Here is a 16,982-nt window from a genome sequence, read left to right as displayed (position 1 = left end):
AAGATTCTCCTCAAACAATATACATGACAACAAAAACATAATGCGGGTTTACTCTGCATCAATATTCAGCAATAACCTTTTAACATAAAATTGGTCAGCAGTTTTCATTTTCTAATCAGAAGACATCAAAACAGTCTCTCAACCATTGCTTCTATCAGCATGCATGTTTGCAACAAAATTCATCTGAATACAAAATTTTAAACCATCATTTTTTCTCATTTTTTCTTGGCCTTGAGTTCAGCAAAACTTGTAATCAATGAAGAACAAGAACATTACTCTACTATTTGTTGTTTATTTGACTTCTCAAATAGAAGAAAAAGAAAAGCAAGACTAAATTTGTTTTATCAGAACAAGTGAGAAAGGCATTACCTTCAGGATCTCCCAAACATTTTTTCTCCGGCTAAGAGCTTCCACATTTTTTCTTCCACTAAGAGCTTTTAGTTGTTTTAATTGATTCTTAACTCCTTTTGTCTTCTCCAACCCTCATATCAATTTGCAACAATGTTTTGCAAGTTAAATATTTGTGTAAAAGCATATTAAAAATTATATTATAACATTATATAATTTTTATTATTTCTATTATAGATTTTATCCATGCTTGTTTTATATTGCAGATTTATGTTAAAATATAACAAGAACTTTAATTTTAACTTGCTCCTTTCTCCCCTATCTTTAAAAGAATTTTAGGAAAAAGATTTTTAAGTAATTTTTTATTTTCTGTTAACGGCTATTCCTCAATTACTCTTTATTTTAAATATGTAAAACACTCGCAAGAGTTAAAATGGGCTAACCAAACATTAGGTAAACAAAGGCTAAGAATATGCCAACGATCAGATGGTAAATTTTTTGAATCTTGATCCAATGGAGACAGACGACAGAACAGGAGATCAGGCAATCAGGTAGCATCTACCCTGCTCATCCCGTATCCCTCCCACAATCCCATGTTCCCTTACAAACATAAATCCAAACTGAAGATTTCAATCTTCAAGAAATGGGTAATCCGTATATCCGATGACAGGATCAGACGTGTAGAAAGTATCTCTGTTGTACTTGTTCAGTGGAGCATTAAGCTCAATCCTCCTAGGTAAGTCTGGGTTAGCCAAGAAGATCCGACCGAATGCAACCAAGTCTGCATAATTCTCCGCAATGGCTTTGTTCCCGTCATCCCTGTTGTATCCGTAGCCACCGACAGCTATGAATGTCCCCTTAAAAGCCTTTCTTATCGGCAGAAGACTGTGGGGAGTGGTCAGAGGCTCCCCGTGTGCTATGATCATTCTAGGTTCTACCATGTGGACATAAAGGATTCCGTATTTGTTCAAAGCGTTGGCCATGAACAGGCCGAGAGCTTCTGGGTTGGAGTCCCCGGCCTCCATGTAATTGGCAAAGGGAGAGAGCCGGATCCCAACTCTGTCAGCACCTATCTCGTTAGTAACAGCTTCCACTATCTCTAGAGCAAAACGGCAACGGTTCTCCATACTTCCACCGTATTGATCAGTTCTGTCGTTCACTTGGTCTTTCAAGAACTGATCGATCAAATACCCATGGGCTCCATGGATCTCAACTCCGTCGAAACCTGCACAACCAAAGACAATTCGGCTGTCAGATGAGTTCGCAGTTGAACTCCGTGAACGCAACATCTGAGGGACAACACCAACTGGAAATAACAAGATCACAATTACCGGCAAAGCAGTTGTATATGTTAAGGAATAGTCCCACAGATTAGTGAATACTTAAATTTATTAATTGAGAAATAGGTTCCTAAATTGTCCCAACTTTACTAGTGTAACTGTTAACTGAAGGCGACTTGCAGATCATTTGTCTCCTATATATTATATGACCCAGAGCCAACGGGTTCCCCGGTTACATCCACAAGTTAGTTATTAAAGTTCCTTCTACGCAGAAGGTCCTAGCAAAACAATGAGTCCCCATCTCCATCCGTTAAACAGAATCAACAAAAAGTACAATATAGAAGCAACTATTATTTGAACGAAGAAGCTTACCAGCTTCAATGGCATTCCGAGCAGCAAGTCTGAAGTCATTCACAATTTGAGGGATTTCATCAATCCGCAGCCTTCGTGGCGGGGAGAACTCTGAACCATCACCCATTCGAAGATGAGATCCCAATGGCTTATCGGTACAAGAGATTGGAGCTTCTCCATTTGGCATAAAACCTATCAAGAGAAAATTAATGAGGAATTTAACAAATAAATAATGTCACAAGAACAGGGACAAAAATAGTATCAACTTACTGGTATTGGAGACCCTTCCCACATGCCAAATTTGGCAGAAGAAAACACCACCCTTGTCATGAACAGCCTTCACAATGGGCTTCCAAGCCTCAGTCTGTTCTTTCGTCCAAATACCAGGCGTGTCACGATACCCTTGAGCGGTATCAGATACGCCGGTAGCTTCGGCAATCAAGAGTCCACCTTTGGTAGTCCTCTGGGAATAATACAATATGGCGTGTGGCTGAGGGACGTTCCCATAAGACCTTTGCCTGGTTAACGGTGCTAAGACGATCCTGAAATTATAAACAATTGAAGGAAAAAAATATTAAAACCAAAAACGCATGAGGTCTTGTCGGCAGGGTAAATCGAGAACACAAATTGTTTATGCTGCTTGATCAAAATTACGGAGAGACGGAGCTCAAGCAAAAACATCGAGTTGAATCAGATACGGCCTACGGCCACGATGATTGCAAAATCGAATTCAGACACGAACACATTAACACAGGGAAACGTCACTGAATTCGTCTAACACGAATTTTCAGCCTCAAATCTCGCCAAAACCCTGGGGTATCGAGCACAAAGAGCGAAAATGAAGACGATGTGCCTCGTCATTCTATGATCAAATAATAAATAGCCAGAGATCCGAATTGAGCTAACATTGATTCACAATCTCGCATACTTACCTGTGCGAGAGATCGAAGTTCCCCATTCTGTAAGGGGTGAGAAGAGGGATTTTCGCCAATTGAGCGTTGTTCTCCATTTCTAACTCTCCGACTTCTAACTTGCAATGATTGAGATTTTCGCCGGATCCAGAGATGATTTATAGTCGTTGGCTCAGTGGCTGTTGTTGTCAAATGCCCGTATTTTACTACATAATAACAACGCTACTTGTAGGTTCCATCCTCAAAAGAACAGTCAAATTTCTGATATTTTTTTCCTAACTACCTCAAACTACTAAAAACAGAAGACAAAATATAAAGTCACCTAAATATTTTCCGATAAACAAAATTAATAGAGAAGTCGAGGAATAGATTTACAGATGAGGTCTAGATACACCGCAAAATCAGGCGAGCAACACTTTTTCTCCGATCAAAATTTCCATTATCATTAATAGCCGCCGTGGTCATACATCTCGTGGGAAAGGGACGACAGAAATCAAAAGATCCAAGACCGTCCCCCGAAGAATCACGTTGCCGTCATCGCTTATGTCAGATTACCGACAGCTGATCAACTCCTCCGACCACCAGGAAGAAACCTCTCGAGCTTATTAGCCTGCTTTAACGCTGAAACACTGTCATTGGTGGTCAGCGCTTACGTAAAACTACAGTTTTGCTTACCAAAAGGACCATACGGACTATTCGAGTCAAATGAAGTGGCTACCAGCACTCCATTTGGCACGTGACATGAAGCACCCTCAAGTTGAATTATTATATTAAAATTTAATTTTATGTAGATCATGAATCCCATTTACAATAATTTAATTATTATATTAAAATTTAATTTTATGTAAAAGTACCCTGCCTTACCAAAGAGTAAGCCAGTCCATTAGAACTTCTTGGAGTGTGACACCAAGGTAATAGACATGGAACTAGATAAGTCAAACCATCATATTCTTACTTTTCTAATGTGTAACCATCATCTATGTAGCTGTAAATTGCCTAAATCACCATTCTCAGGTGATGGGATCTTGATGGTGATCACTTGATCTCATAGGAAATTGCCTTTGTTATCTAAATTGCTACTCAAAGATAGTGCAGTTCTATTCTCTAATCCATGATAATGGAAAACAAAAAAAATGAAAGAGAATAATGGATTTCATTTATTCATTTAATCATAAATAGGAAAAAAAGAGATGAGTCAAACAAATGTGATGAGATGACCCCTATTCAATTTTTGTAGTCTTATCTAAGGAGAACAACATATGCTTAATGTAGTTGGTTCTTTGTTCTTCGGGTCGTTGGCCATCCCTCCGAAGTTTTGGTTTTAATACCAATATTTAGCAACAAACCCAGTATATCTTTTATAAAGAGGGTGGAAGTAGTTAATTTCAAGAATAGGATGGATGCAACCAGCTACACTTTCTTCTTTGTGTACTAAATGGGAAAGAAAGGTGCACAAATTAAGAAGAAAGCAGAAAGCATATCTTTGTTGGTGGGCCAGGCTGCTAAAAGTGGGTTGATATGTATGCTAGATGCTTAACCTTTTTTTTATGAAATTCTAGATCTTGCTGATAATGTAATTTGTTAAAATAAATGGTGAGCTTTATTAAGCAAAAAGAATAAACTAAAAACAATCAGGGATGAGATGCCGAAACAAAAAGAGATTGAAGGAGAATCCCACTCCTAGCAAGAGCATCAATCAAAGTATTGGCCCAACGTGGTACATTAGTCCATATACAAGAAAGACAAGAGGAGACATACATGATGTCACGAAAAACAGTCAGGTGGCGCCAAGGGGGCTTGCAGAATGAGGATGAGTACCAAGAAATCACCACCATAGAATCTCCTTCGATGTTAAGCCGCCCTGATAGGTGATCACGAAAGAGAAAGTGGCCCTGGAGAAGGGCAATGAGCTCCACAGTAGTTGAGTCCGACATCCCAAGAGGTCCTCAAAAAGTGAGTAGGGTGGTACCATCTTAAGGGTTCCACTCGTAGACAGGTGGCCTGGGGAGGAGGCAAACATTTGTGCAATGAGACCCCAATTGGTGTGGAAGGGAATGCTACCTAGATGAACAAACTCATGACCCTAAACCTTAAACCAACAAATTTCATTATCATTTATAGGATAATTTAATGTTTTGGTCTCATGTTTTAAGATTATCTAATGGTTTTACTAATTCTCGGGATTACCCCAATCACCGAATTTACAGAATATTACATAATTTCTCCTTAAGGGAAGAAATCTCTGAGTAAATCTTAACACTCCCCCTCAAGTTGGTGCATAGATATCACTTATGCCCAACTTGTCAAGACATTTGTTAAAAGCTCGGTAAGACACTGCCTTGGTTAGCACATCGGCAAGCTGATCCTCAGATCGAACATGAGGGACTTCAATGATTCTTGCTTCTAACTTTTCTTTAATAAAGTGTCTATCAACTTCAACATGTTTAGTTCTATCATGCTGGACTGGGTTGTGGGCAATATCACATGCGGCCTTATTGTCACAATATAATTTCATAGGACTTGTCTGCTCAATATGTAGTTCTTGTATCAGATTTTTGATCCATAATAATTCACATATTGCCTTGGCCATTCCCCTGTATTCGGCTTCAGCTGAAGATCTAGCCACCACCTCTTGTTTCTTACTTCTCCAAGTGACCAAATTTCCACCTACAAATGTAAAGTATCCAGAGGTAGATCGTCAATCTTCTATTGACCCAGCCCAATCGGCATCGGTATAACCTTCAATTTTCAAGTCACCTCCCTTTTTAAATAAAATTCCTTTCCCTGGAGATGATTTCAGGTAGCGTAGGATACGGTTGACGACATTCATATGTTCTTCACTTGGAGAGTGCATAAATTGACTAACCACACTTAGTACATAAGCTAAGTCTGGTCGTGTATGTGCAAGATACATTAACATCCGAACTAGTCTCTGATAACGCTCCTTGTTAGCAGGAACTTGATCTGAATGTATTCCAAGTTTCAGATTTTCTTCCATAGGAGTACTGACTGGACTACATGCTGTCATACCAGTTTCCTTCAATAAATCCAAAACATATTTTCGTTGAGATATAAAAATTTCTTCCTTGGATCTGGACACTTCAATGCCAAGAAAATATTTTAAGTAGCCAAGATCCTTCATTTCAAATTCTCTAGCAAGACGATTTTGTAATGATTTCTTTTCTTCTGGATCATTCCCAGTTACTATCATATCATCAACATATACAATAAGAGTTGTGATGCCCTCCTTGTTATATTTCAGGAAGAGAGTATGATCTGAGTTGCTTTGCTTGTATCCGATAGATTTCATAAAATTCGTGAACCTTCCAAACCACGCCCTCGGGGACTGCTTCAAACCATATAGGGATTTCCTCAGTTTACATACTTGTTTGCCTCTTTTGTTTTGCATAATGCATCCAGGAGGTAATTCCATATATACTTCTTCTTGGAGATCTCCGTGTAAAAATGCATTTTTTACATCAAACTGATATAAGGGCCAATCAAGATTCACAGCCAGAGATAATAGAATCTGAACGGTGTTGATTTTGGCCACTAGTGCGAATGTCTCCATATAATCGATCCCGTAGGTTTGAGTATATCCTTTGGCGACAAGCCTTGCTTTGAACCTTTCAATGGTGCCATGAGCTTTATATTTAATGGTAAATACCCACCTGCATCCAACTGGTGTCTTTCCTACAGGTAGGTCAACCACTTCCCATGTTGACCTCATTTCTTCATTCATGGTTTCTTTCCATTTAGAATCTTTCAAGGCTTCCTGCACACTATTAGGAATAGATATAGCAGATAATTGATTCACAAATTCATGGCTTCTTTCCATTTAGAATCTTTCAAGGCTTCCTGCACACTATTAGGAATAGATATAGCAGATAATTGATTCACAAATACCTCATTTGCCTTTGACAATCTATGATAAGACACAAAATTATGCATGGGATACTGAGATTTAGAGGTGAGAAGAGGTTCATAATTGACTCTAGGTTTTCCTCTTGTGGTTCGATGAGGTAGCACTCTTAGTTGAGTTTCAGAACTTACCTGAGGTTCAGAAGTGGACTCGGACTCAGAAGGCAATTGATCCATTGGTACATTATGAAGGGGGGAAGATGGCAGCTGAGACTCTGGTTGCATCACTTCCATCTGGTCTTGTCTTTCTCCATCATGTGAATCATTTTGATGTCCACAGTTGTAATCGGAATATTGACCACTTGTAGTATCCAAGATATCCAAATGATGATAAAGGGTCTTTAATTCAATCGTGTTCTCCTCCTATATTGAAGACTCGGGAGTAGAATAATACATGTTTTCTTCGTGAAATACCACATCAAGAGTGACAAACAATTTGCGAGATGGAGGATGATAACAACGATAACCTTTCTGATGTTGAGCATAACCAACAAAAACACACTTGAGAGCTCGGGGTTCCAATTTATGTCTCAATATCTTATGGAGGTGAACAAAGGCTACACACCCAAAAACTTTAGGTGGTAGATTTGGCACAGCAGGTGAACTTATGGTTTTATGAAGAACACTCAAGGGAGTCTGAAATTGTAACACACTCGAGGGTATTCGATTAATAAGGTAAGCTGCAGTTATGATGGCTTCACCTCAGTAACTTGCCGACATATGAGCTTCAAACAAGGAAGCACGAACAACCTCAAGAGGTGGCGGTTCTTTCTCTCTACAACTCCATTTTGCTGAGGGGTGTACGGACAAGTAGTTTGATGAGTAATACCGTGATCATCTAGATATTCTTTGAAACTTTGATTCACAAATTCTCCCCCATTGTCACTTCGAAGTGTTCGTATTGTAGAATGATATTGAGTGACTATCATTTTGTGAAATTGTTTGAACAACGAACTAACTTCACTTTTTGACTTCATTAAACAAATCCAAGTCATACGAGTGTGATCATCAATAAAAGAAACAAACCACCGTTTATCACTAAGAGAGGCTATATTTGCTGGACCCCACACATCAGAGTAAATAATCATAAACGGTTCTGAGCTCCTATTCATGCTTATTGGGAATGGAACATGATGACTTTTTGCCAATTCACATACATCACACTTAAAATCTGAAATAGATAGCTTTTCAAAAAGTGTAGGAAACAATTTCTTTAAATAACCAAAGGATGAATAACCCAACCGTTTATGCCATAACCAAATGTCAGAATCTGCAGATTTATTCTTTATGGAGAACGCTTGGGCTAACTGATGAAAACTTTCTGGCTGCAGATCAAAGTAATAGAGTTTCCCCCTTCTAGTACCATACCCAATTGTCTTCTGAGTTCGGATGTCCTTAAAAACACAAAGGTTAAGCCAAAAAACCACAATACAATGCAGAGTACGAGTTATTTGAGCAACTGATAATAGATTATGATTGAAGGTTGGAACAACTAATACAGAATCAAGGCTCATTTTTCAGTGAGAATGATAGAACCTTCTCCAATAACGTGAGATGGAGTACCATTTGCTGTAGATACGATATGTTGTTCAAATGGTTTCATACTTTTAACATGAAGATTGTCAAAGGTCATATGATCGGTAGTACCAGAATCAATTATCCATTCACTATTTCTACTAGGAGTAGAAGTATTAAGAACCTTACCAGATGTAGCGATTAAGACTGATGCATCCTCAGTTGTGTGAGAGGTGGAAGGTTCTGCTACTACAACGGAAGCATAATTATTTGATTTGGAGTTCCGTTTGCGAGGCGCTTTTGTAGGGTCCCACCATTCTGGATACCCGATAAGTTCATAACATCGTTCTTTTATGTGCCCAGTCTCACCACAGTGAGTACAAATGCGCTTTGGTTTGGTTGTTCCAACCTCATAGCTACGATTCTGAGATCCTGATGTTCGATTTTGATAACTGTTAGGACCAGTTGGTCGAACTGTTTTAGGCTTAGCTCGACGTGCTACCATTGCAGATGTCTCAACACGGTCAACTTCACTATTTAAAGTGGTTCTACGAACAGAGTCACGACGTACATAAGCATAGGCTTCTTCAAGATCCAATATCGGGTCTTTTATGAGAATTTCGCCACGGACTTGTTCGAATTCTGCATCCAATCCGTTTAAGAAAATATGAATGCGCAATCTTTCAACGGATTTCCTATAAGCGATAACATCATCAGGATCTTTCATTATAGTCCTGTCACGATGATCAAGTTCTTGAAAAATTTCCACAAGATCACCATAATACGATGATAAAGGACGACCAGTCTGTTTGGTGGAGAAAACTCTCTGATTTAATGAAAATAATTGTGATTCATCTGACCCATCATAGAAAGTTTTTTCCAGAGTATTCCATATTTTGCATGCGGTACGCAGCCGAATATAGCGCTTCATAATATCTGGTGACATAGAGGTTAACAACCACTCCTTGACTTTTTGATTTTCAGCATACCATTTCGCATAGGAGGCTTCCGTTTCTTGTGGGAATGGTGTTTTTCCCATAATATATTCAAGTTTTTCTCGTCCCGCAATTTGCATCTCCATGATCTGGGACCATACATCATAGTTGACTTCGGTAAGAGTGACACTGGTTGTAAAACCAGAGTGTTCGGATTGCACATGAATAATCGGTGTTAATTCCTTCGACATGATGAAAAGAAGGTCCGTAGAGTGGTCCGATCTGGTCTGGTTCACAACAAATAATATTGGTCCGATCCGGTCCGTATAATGATTCGGTATGGTCTGATTCCCTTTCTAAAAATAATTTTGGACCAGTCCGATCTGGTCCGATCAGTAGACTGGTTTGGTCCGGTTCGCTTATGCTGGGCCGATCTTGGTCTGTCCGAGACCAGATCGCTCGGGCAGAAATACGACACACACCTAAGTTCAAAAATAAAAATTTATCTTGGCAAGTTAATGTACCTCTTCTTCGTCGAGATGAAGAAGTTTTCGTGTCTCGACAGTGCGTCTCCCCCTTCGCCAGCGTCGGCTCTGACGATATTCTGGAATACTGTCGTCGGTGAAGGTTCTGTTGAGGTCCGAGCAGTGTCTCGGCTACGATCTTCGGCGGCCTGCGGAACGTCTGAACAGCGCTGTTTTGCGGCGAGTCGTCGGTCGGCGAAGCTTTCGGATGGAAAGGCCGAGCAGTGGCTCGGATACGGTCGGCAGCGGCTTGCGGAATGTCTCGACGAAGCTTTCTGATGGAAGATCGTCGGTGGCGGCCTGCGGAGCTTCCAAACAACTCTGTTTCGCGGTGAAACAGAGTTTAGATTACGGAACAGAGATTTTTTTTCACTCTGTTCTTCCGCTACAACTACGGAACAGAGCTTTCGCTCTGATCTTCGGTGACGAGAAGGAGAAGGAGATGATTCTCCTGCTCTTATACCAACTCGAAAATAATGATTCACATTCAATCTCTCTTTCTCATTCACATCATCGGCTTAAATAGCCGTTATACAAAAAATACATGGAAGAATTGAAGTGATTAACGCGATTACCCCAATCACCAAATTTACAGAATATTACATGATTTCTCCTTGAGGGAAGAAATCTCTGAGTAAATCTTAGCAGTTTTAAGATTATCTAATAGTTTTGCTGATTCTCTTGCCAAGAGGGGGTTTCCTTCCAGTTTTTCATTGTAAGGGATCAGTTGTTGTGCCTTCGGGCTCTTGTTGAAAATTTCCCTCTTTTTTTTTTTTAAAAAAGAGACTTTTACATTTGATTGTCAACTATAACTACCTAGGTGAGAAACCATATCTTGCTCAACTCTTACAACATCCGTATTTTTTAACTTTTTTTAACTATTTGGCTTCTGCAATTCTTAAGACATGATAACATGTCAATGACTTTTGTGAGTATTTTCATGTTCACAACTTTTTCTTTACGCTACAAACATGAGACCTTGTGGATAATGTCCTGCTACTAATAATTTCATCAATTTTATTGAAATGCTGTTATCTCAAAGTAGTTTTGGCATTTCTGACCTATTTTTAGTGGAACATATAAGAAATGGGAATCTGTAGCTTAAGTCATCTTTTTGGGTTTTTTTTAACTGTTACATATGGTAAAGTTCAGCAACTAAATTTTTATAATTTTTTTTTTTTTTTTTTTAAGTTCATCTTCTTATGGATCTTATGATACTTTTTGATATTCCACCTTTTTAAGTTGATATACAAATGAAATATGTAGTATCTAGCATATCCGTGCATTTGTCTGAGGACTCTAATCTTTATCCCTGGTAACTTGTATGCAGGTCACTTGGTCTTCCTCCCCCTAGGGATAAGACATTGTTGAGGCACTCAATTTTGGGCCCAAGTGGGTGGCTAGGACCCGTTTCTGGCACAAGGGTATGGACTGAAAATGTATCATAACCCTATTAATATCACCCAATGGATAGATGATAAAATTTGAATTTGGCAGAAGTGACGCTGGGTAGATGATAGAACTGTAGTGGCCTGGAGTGCACACAACTTAATATGAGGACCTTGTAGATAGCTAAATGAATAGAAAGTGGCCTATTGTTCTTCTTTGTTCTTCTATTCATGATGTTGTCATTCTTGTTGTTATTCATGTTATTAATGCTGCAATCCCATTTGTTTTAGAGTTGATCTTTGATATATTTGATGACATTTCTCCTGCTGATAAATGGCCAGAATCAGGGAGAGCATTATGGTCCTTTGGCTGCAATAACTCTAGCATGGAGTCAGTTCTTTCTCTAGATGATGGCAGATGGTCCAGTCCAAGAAAAGACTCCAGCTCTCTCCCTCTGGATGTCACTAGAAATAATGCTCAGTTTAACATTGTAAGACATCCTTCTCCTCCCCTCCTGTTCTTGCTCATGTACAGCAAGATGTTCTCCAAATACCACCATCAAGAGAATGATGGTCACTCAAGATAGATCCTATGATCCTGTTCTTGAACCCAATTTTAACATGGTACTGGAGCCGGTACTTCAGGTACCTGTGTGTAGGCTTGCATCTAAAATTTACCATGCATAGGAGTCATAAAAAAAGGGCTCATAGGTGAGGATGAGTGTTCAAAATTGTTCTTCATTGATTTAGAATTAGAAAAAATCTTGTGCTCATTAATTGGAAATTGGGATCCTAGCTTTAACTAGTCATTTTGGAATGAACTTGAATCAAATTTTATTTTAAAGAGCTATACTATTTCCTACGAAAGTGAAAAACGGTTCAACTATTGATTGGAGAAACTAAGATTGCGTTTACTCTGTGCTTGGGTGAATTAGGAGTAATGAGCTTAATTGGTTCATAAACTGAACATGAGAGAATATGGATTGGCTGAATTTTGAGTCCTGACCAGTAAAATCAAGCTTTGATTTCATCACGTCCCAAACTTAAACACAGAGAACTTCAGAGATTTACTTGAGTTTCAGAGTTCAGGTTCTTCTTGCGTATGGGTTGAACATTTTCATTTTGTGAAAACTGTTGCTTGTGCGGTGTCAGACAACAAATGAAGAAGGAATATTTGCTGTGCAAGATAAGTTTTCTCTTTTCCAAATTGGCTGGATACATTTCCTTGGGACTTAATTTATCATACAGCTCTTCTGGGTGAAAATTTAGAAAACAATAACAACCTTTTCTTGAACTGTATCTGATATAAGCTAGACTGCTGCATAAGAGTATTATTGATCAGTCCCTACCTTCCTTTTGGTTCCCTTTTAATTGTATGACACATTTTGGCTTGACAGACGCACCCAACGCAGACTTGCTTCATGTCTTCAATTGACCTTCACACTCTCTAGTCATACCAGGGGAGAAATAGTTTCCTATGTTTTACTTTGATGAAAGCAATGCTCCTCCGGTTTCACATCTCAATATTTACTTTGAGCTTGTTGGAAAATTTGCCCTTCTATTTGAGACTTGGTGTTTATTATGTTAAAATAATTATTCTAACATATTATTAAGATTATTTTAAAAAATTTCAAGGCTCCTTCTACCCTCCACCAAAAAGAAAATGGAAAGGAGAGGGGGCATGATTCCAATTTTTGTCAAAGGGAGATGGCAGGTCTTTTGTTGGAAAAAATCAACAAGGTAGTTTCTCTTCCTTTGTACTTCATTGAAAAGCATGAGGGGAGATAGATTGAAAGTTTTTCTCTCCTTATAATTTTTTTTGATTATCTATGAACTAAAATGAATACACCCAAAAGCAAAGAGATTTGAATGACTGTGTATATGATAATGGTTTCTAATTTCAAATCAACACTAGCAAGGCTAATTTAATAAAACGACTAAGTCCAGTTAAATTGCAACTAGGTGAAGGGGTGGAGGTGGAGAGATAAATTAGATGTTAAGCCACAAACTATGTTTGACCTTCGCAGATATAATATTATTCTTATGTGTCAGTTAACACTGTTGGAAGATGGGCCCAAGCCCACACAACCAAGGAAACCCATATATCCAAGTGTTTTGGAAGATGGGCCCAAACCCATAAGACCAAGGAAGACCTACACATCTAACTTAGATGTGTGGAAGATAGGCCCAAACCCACATATCAAGGAGAAGGTCCACAAACCCATACAATGATAGCAGGATGGTAAATAATGAGTAACCTCATAGAGATGGCATTGATGTAATTAGGTTAAAATTCCAGAGTTATAAATGTAATACTGTAGTTTGATTAGGGTGTCTTTCTTTTTTCTCCATGAACTAAATCTATGGAGTCCAGAAAATCAACAAACACCATACACCAGCAAAGATCACTAATATTCTGGTCAAAAACTTGTATTGTAAATGACAAAATATTGTGCTAAGTACATATAAAAACAGATACTCATACACATTTATAAAAATATATCAAGAACAAAACTGCCTCTCCCAGTTAATAATATCATTAGTCACCATTTTTCACGTTATACAATGAGAGTGAACAAATGTTGCAAAATAAACTACAAAGGAGGTTTCTAATGGACTCCAAACTGAACCAATAATCCACCTCTCCAATCAGCCATAAACAACTTGGGACATGGAAAGTTCATTGAGAAATGAGTTTGCAAAATGAGATCACTACCCAGCAGATAAAACATTTGTATCACGAATTATTTCCATTGTAGGAAGTATAATTGCAGCCAAAGGATTTTGCTCAAGTCCACCTCCTTCATCTATGATCAGCCTCAGACCCTCGATGTGAAGTTTTCCATGATGTCCACTTACTATTATGGTTGGTGTCTCAGCCAACTCCTGAAAATAGAGAAAATTCATAGTGAAAAGGGTTATTGTTCTAACGAAACAAAAGCTTGTTAATAGGAAGAATTTGTAATGAGATATGCCAAATGACTGTGCAAGCACCTCGATTGAAATAAGATCATTTTTAACATACAACAAAGCAATTCTGTTTGGCACACAAATAGCCAGCAATGTTGAAGTTAATGATGACCTCTTACTCTCCAAATCAGCGATTGTAAAATGACAGGGGCTCCTCTGTCAACTCTTTTAGAGGTCTGAGATGGTTGAGAAGTGCAGAGGCTTTTTAAACAGTTATTGACAGTTTATAATCATCAGGCAATACTCAGTTTCGAAACAGTCACAAGCTTTAAAATAAAATTGGAGTACACTGTCAGAATTTGCACTCTTTTCTTCTTTTCATTGACCTTTCATACTCCAATAAGCCATAGTGACATTGTTTGTCCAGCAGAATTCAAAAATTAAGCCCTCCAACAAGACAGACGAAGTAGTCGTCTCTAATTGTCTGCAATAATATTATCCAAACTGTCTTTACTTCTATTGTAGGTGTCTGTGCCCCTCCCAATAGTTACGATACCAACAAAAGCATTTCTCAACTTTAAATCGAGATTAAACATTAACCTCTCAACATTTAGACAACATGAAGTTGACAACCAACTACCCTCCAGGAATAGGCTTAGCACTCCTTTTTTTTTTTCTCTTAGCTTCACTCTATGTTCTTCCTCCATCAGTTTTGATTTTAAAGATTTTTTTTTTTAAATTTTCGTTTTTAAGATTCTCCTCAAACAATATACCTGCCAACAAAGATTTACTCTGCAACAGTATTCACAATAACCTTTTAACATAAAATTGGTCACCAGTTTTCATTTTCTAATTAGAAGACATCAAAACAGTCTCTCAACCATTGCTTCTACCAGCAAGCATGTCTGATTTGAATACACAATTTGAAACCATCAATTTTTTTCATATTTTCAAGGCCTTGAGTTCAGCAAAACTTGTAATCAATGAAGAACAAGAACATTACTCTACGATTTGTTGTTTATTTAACTTCTCAAATAGAGGAAAAAGAAAAGCAACACTAAAGTTGTTTTATCTGAACAAGTGAGAAAGGCATTACCTTAGGGATTTCCCAAACATTTTTTCTTCCGCTAAGAGCTTCCACCTTTTGGATGCTGGTGTCCTTAGCTTTTAGTTGTTTTAACTGATTCTCAACTCCTTTTGCCTTCTCCAAACCTGCATGCACGGCCATCAGTTTGCAACAATGTTTCCCTTTTGAATCTTCAATCCAAACGTTGTCCTGTAGATATCATCACAAACATTAACTCAATCTCCATTTTTTTTCCAGTGGGATATAACAACAAATAGAGCTTGACCGCTTGAAAACCAATAAATTGCAGTAGCCTAGCTGCATCCCACTTTATACCTCTTCATGGACCCAGGCCAGATTCGAGAGAAATTTTTTGTGATCCTCTGGGACTGCTTTGGCCAAGTCTGCAGCAAAATCATTCACCAGGACAATACACATTTCACATTAAAATCTTTCACAGAATGTTAAAACAGAACAGGGCATCTTTCATTAAAGAGACAAACTCCAATTGATTTCAATTGCAGAAGTTTCATGCAGAATAAGAGAAAATGAATGTGATTTCGTAGAAATATCACTGAGCATCCGTTAAACAGAAGGAGACCGACGTGTCAAGTATAATAATATTATGAAAAAAATTCAATGGCCGGTGGGATTCTAAATTTGGGTCGATTCATGAAGCCGATTTAATCCATTTGAGAGGAAATAGAACACGATTTCAATTCTATGTCGAAGACGTCTTCCCGTGATAAGTCCCTCTAGCTTCATATATTCCAGAGGAAAGAAATCAGAAATGGAAAATCCTTACTGGGGGAGCCGTGCGGAACCCCATACGATTCAAAAGTGGGAGCCGCATCATAAATAGAGCCCTTGTAATCCATCCCCTTCTTCGCGTTGAACCTCTCCTTGATGCAGCCACCCCATCTCCTCCCCTGGACATGCATATTCTCGTAACCCGTCCCCTTGAACCATCCCTCCCTCTCCTCGTTGGCCTGGAACTCCGCCCATGTGGCGGAAAAGGGGGAACCATCCGGCGGGGGCGGGAGAGCGCCCACGAAAGCAGCAAAGGCGAAGTCGTGGTTCCCGCAGAGGAAGACGTGGGTCTGGTTCGGGTACCGAGACGGAAGGGAGATGAGGAAGTCGAGAACGAGGCGGGTGCCGGGCCCGCGGTCGCAATAGTCGCCGAGGAAGATGACTAAGGCAGACTCGAAGGCCGATGCAGGCAGTCGGTATTGGAGATTAGACCAGAGGGACTGAAGCTTGGAGATGTAGCCATGGAGGTCGCCTACGCAGATGACAACGCGATTTGTGCAGTTGCTGCTATCGGACGCTGAACTCATCGTACTTAGGTGCCAAGCAGCTACGGCTTTGTTCAACAGAATTTTCAATTACCGAACACTTGCTCTCCTCCACAGAATTTCAATACCTGAACATCGGCAAGCAGAGAACAGAAGATTTGTTTTATCGAGTGCAACTACAGTGGATTTTTAATGCATGCTATTATAATGTTTTTTAAAAGTCTTATGATTTATGAAGCCCGTGGGAAGAGAGATCCAAAGATGGACCTATTCCATATGAGCTTTAGAGCATTTAATTTTTAATTTAACTATTAAATTTATATTAAATAATTTAAATTTTATACTATTTTTATTCTATATTTGTTTAGTATCTCATATATTAATATTCATTTCAAATATTTATTTTATTTTATTTTTATGATAAATGAAGATAATATTATTATTTTCATTATAATAAATAAATACAAATTTTACCAAAACGTCTGCCCTGTCAAGCATTAGGGATCATTTGTGCCCTTAAGGTAAACAAATTGGTGAA

The 16,982-nt window shown here is 38.6% G+C and overlaps 2 protein-coding genes across 2 annotated transcripts; both read right to left on the bottom strand.

The window, feature by feature from the left end:
• Positions 1–830: 830 nt before the first annotated feature.
• On the bottom strand, positions 831–3,452 carry LOC137955451 (putative 12-oxophytodienoate reductase 11). Its single transcript, XM_068802394.1, has 4 exons — positions 2,912–3,452; positions 2,250–2,521; positions 2,001–2,171; positions 831–1,573 (listed from the first exon to the last, which is right to left on the bottom strand). The coding sequence occupies exons 1-4, from the start codon at positions 2,986–2,988 to the stop codon at positions 978–980; spliced, it is 1,116 nt and encodes a 371-aa protein (XP_068658495.1). The 5' UTR covers positions 2,989–3,452; the 3' UTR covers positions 831–977.
• A 10,221-nt stretch (positions 3,453–13,673) lies between these two features.
• Positions 13,674–16,550, bottom strand: LOC137956933 (tyrosine-protein phosphatase RLPH2-like). Its single transcript, XM_068804603.1, has 4 exons — positions 15,955–16,550; positions 15,486–15,553; positions 15,180–15,359; positions 13,674–14,059 (listed from the first exon to the last, which is right to left on the bottom strand). Exons 1-4 carry the CDS (start codon positions 16,484–16,486, stop codon positions 13,886–13,888), a joined length of 954 nt encoding a protein of 317 aa, XP_068660704.1. The 5' UTR covers positions 16,487–16,550; the 3' UTR covers positions 13,674–13,885.
• Between the last annotated feature and the right edge of the window lie 432 nt (positions 16,551–16,982).

Source organism: Aristolochia californica, unplaced genomic scaffold (genome assembly GCF_029961685.1).
Source record: "Aristolochia californica isolate CCGP_79_NKW_82.1479 unplaced genomic scaffold, dmAriCali1.0.hap1 SCAF_2, whole genome shotgun sequence".
Lineage (NCBI taxonomy): Eukaryota > Viridiplantae > Streptophyta > Magnoliopsida > Piperales > Aristolochiaceae > Aristolochia > Aristolochia californica.
Note: the sequence above shows the minus strand (reverse complement) of the source record. Positions and strands in the feature narration are given on the sequence as shown.

Bases quoted from the DNA above. Each gene is read 5' to 3' on its own strand.
- LOC137956933 (XM_068804603.1), bottom strand. From the start codon at position 16,486: ATGAGTTCAGCGTCCGATAGCAGCAACTGCACAAATCGCGTTGTCATC. The intron at 15,360-15,485 runs GTATAAAGTGGG...TGATATCTACAG, and splicing joins TGGCCTGGGTCCATGAAGAG to GACAACGTTTGGATTGAAGA. The intron at 14,060-15,179 runs GTAATGCCTTTC...CTCTATTTTCAG, and splicing joins ATGTTTGGGAAATCCCTAAG to GAGTTGGCTGAGACACCAAC.
- LOC137955451 (XM_068802394.1), bottom strand. From the start codon at position 2,988: ATGGAGAACAACGCTCAATTGGCGAAAATCCCTCTTCTCACCCCTTAC. The intron at 2,522-2,911 runs GTAAGTATGCGA...TTATAATTTCAG, and splicing joins AACTTCGATCTCTCGCACAG to GATCGTCTTAGCACCGTTAA. The intron at 2,172-2,249 runs GTAAGTTGATAC...TTCTCTTGATAG, and splicing joins GGGAAGGGTCTCCAATACCA to GTTTTATGCCAAATGGAGAA.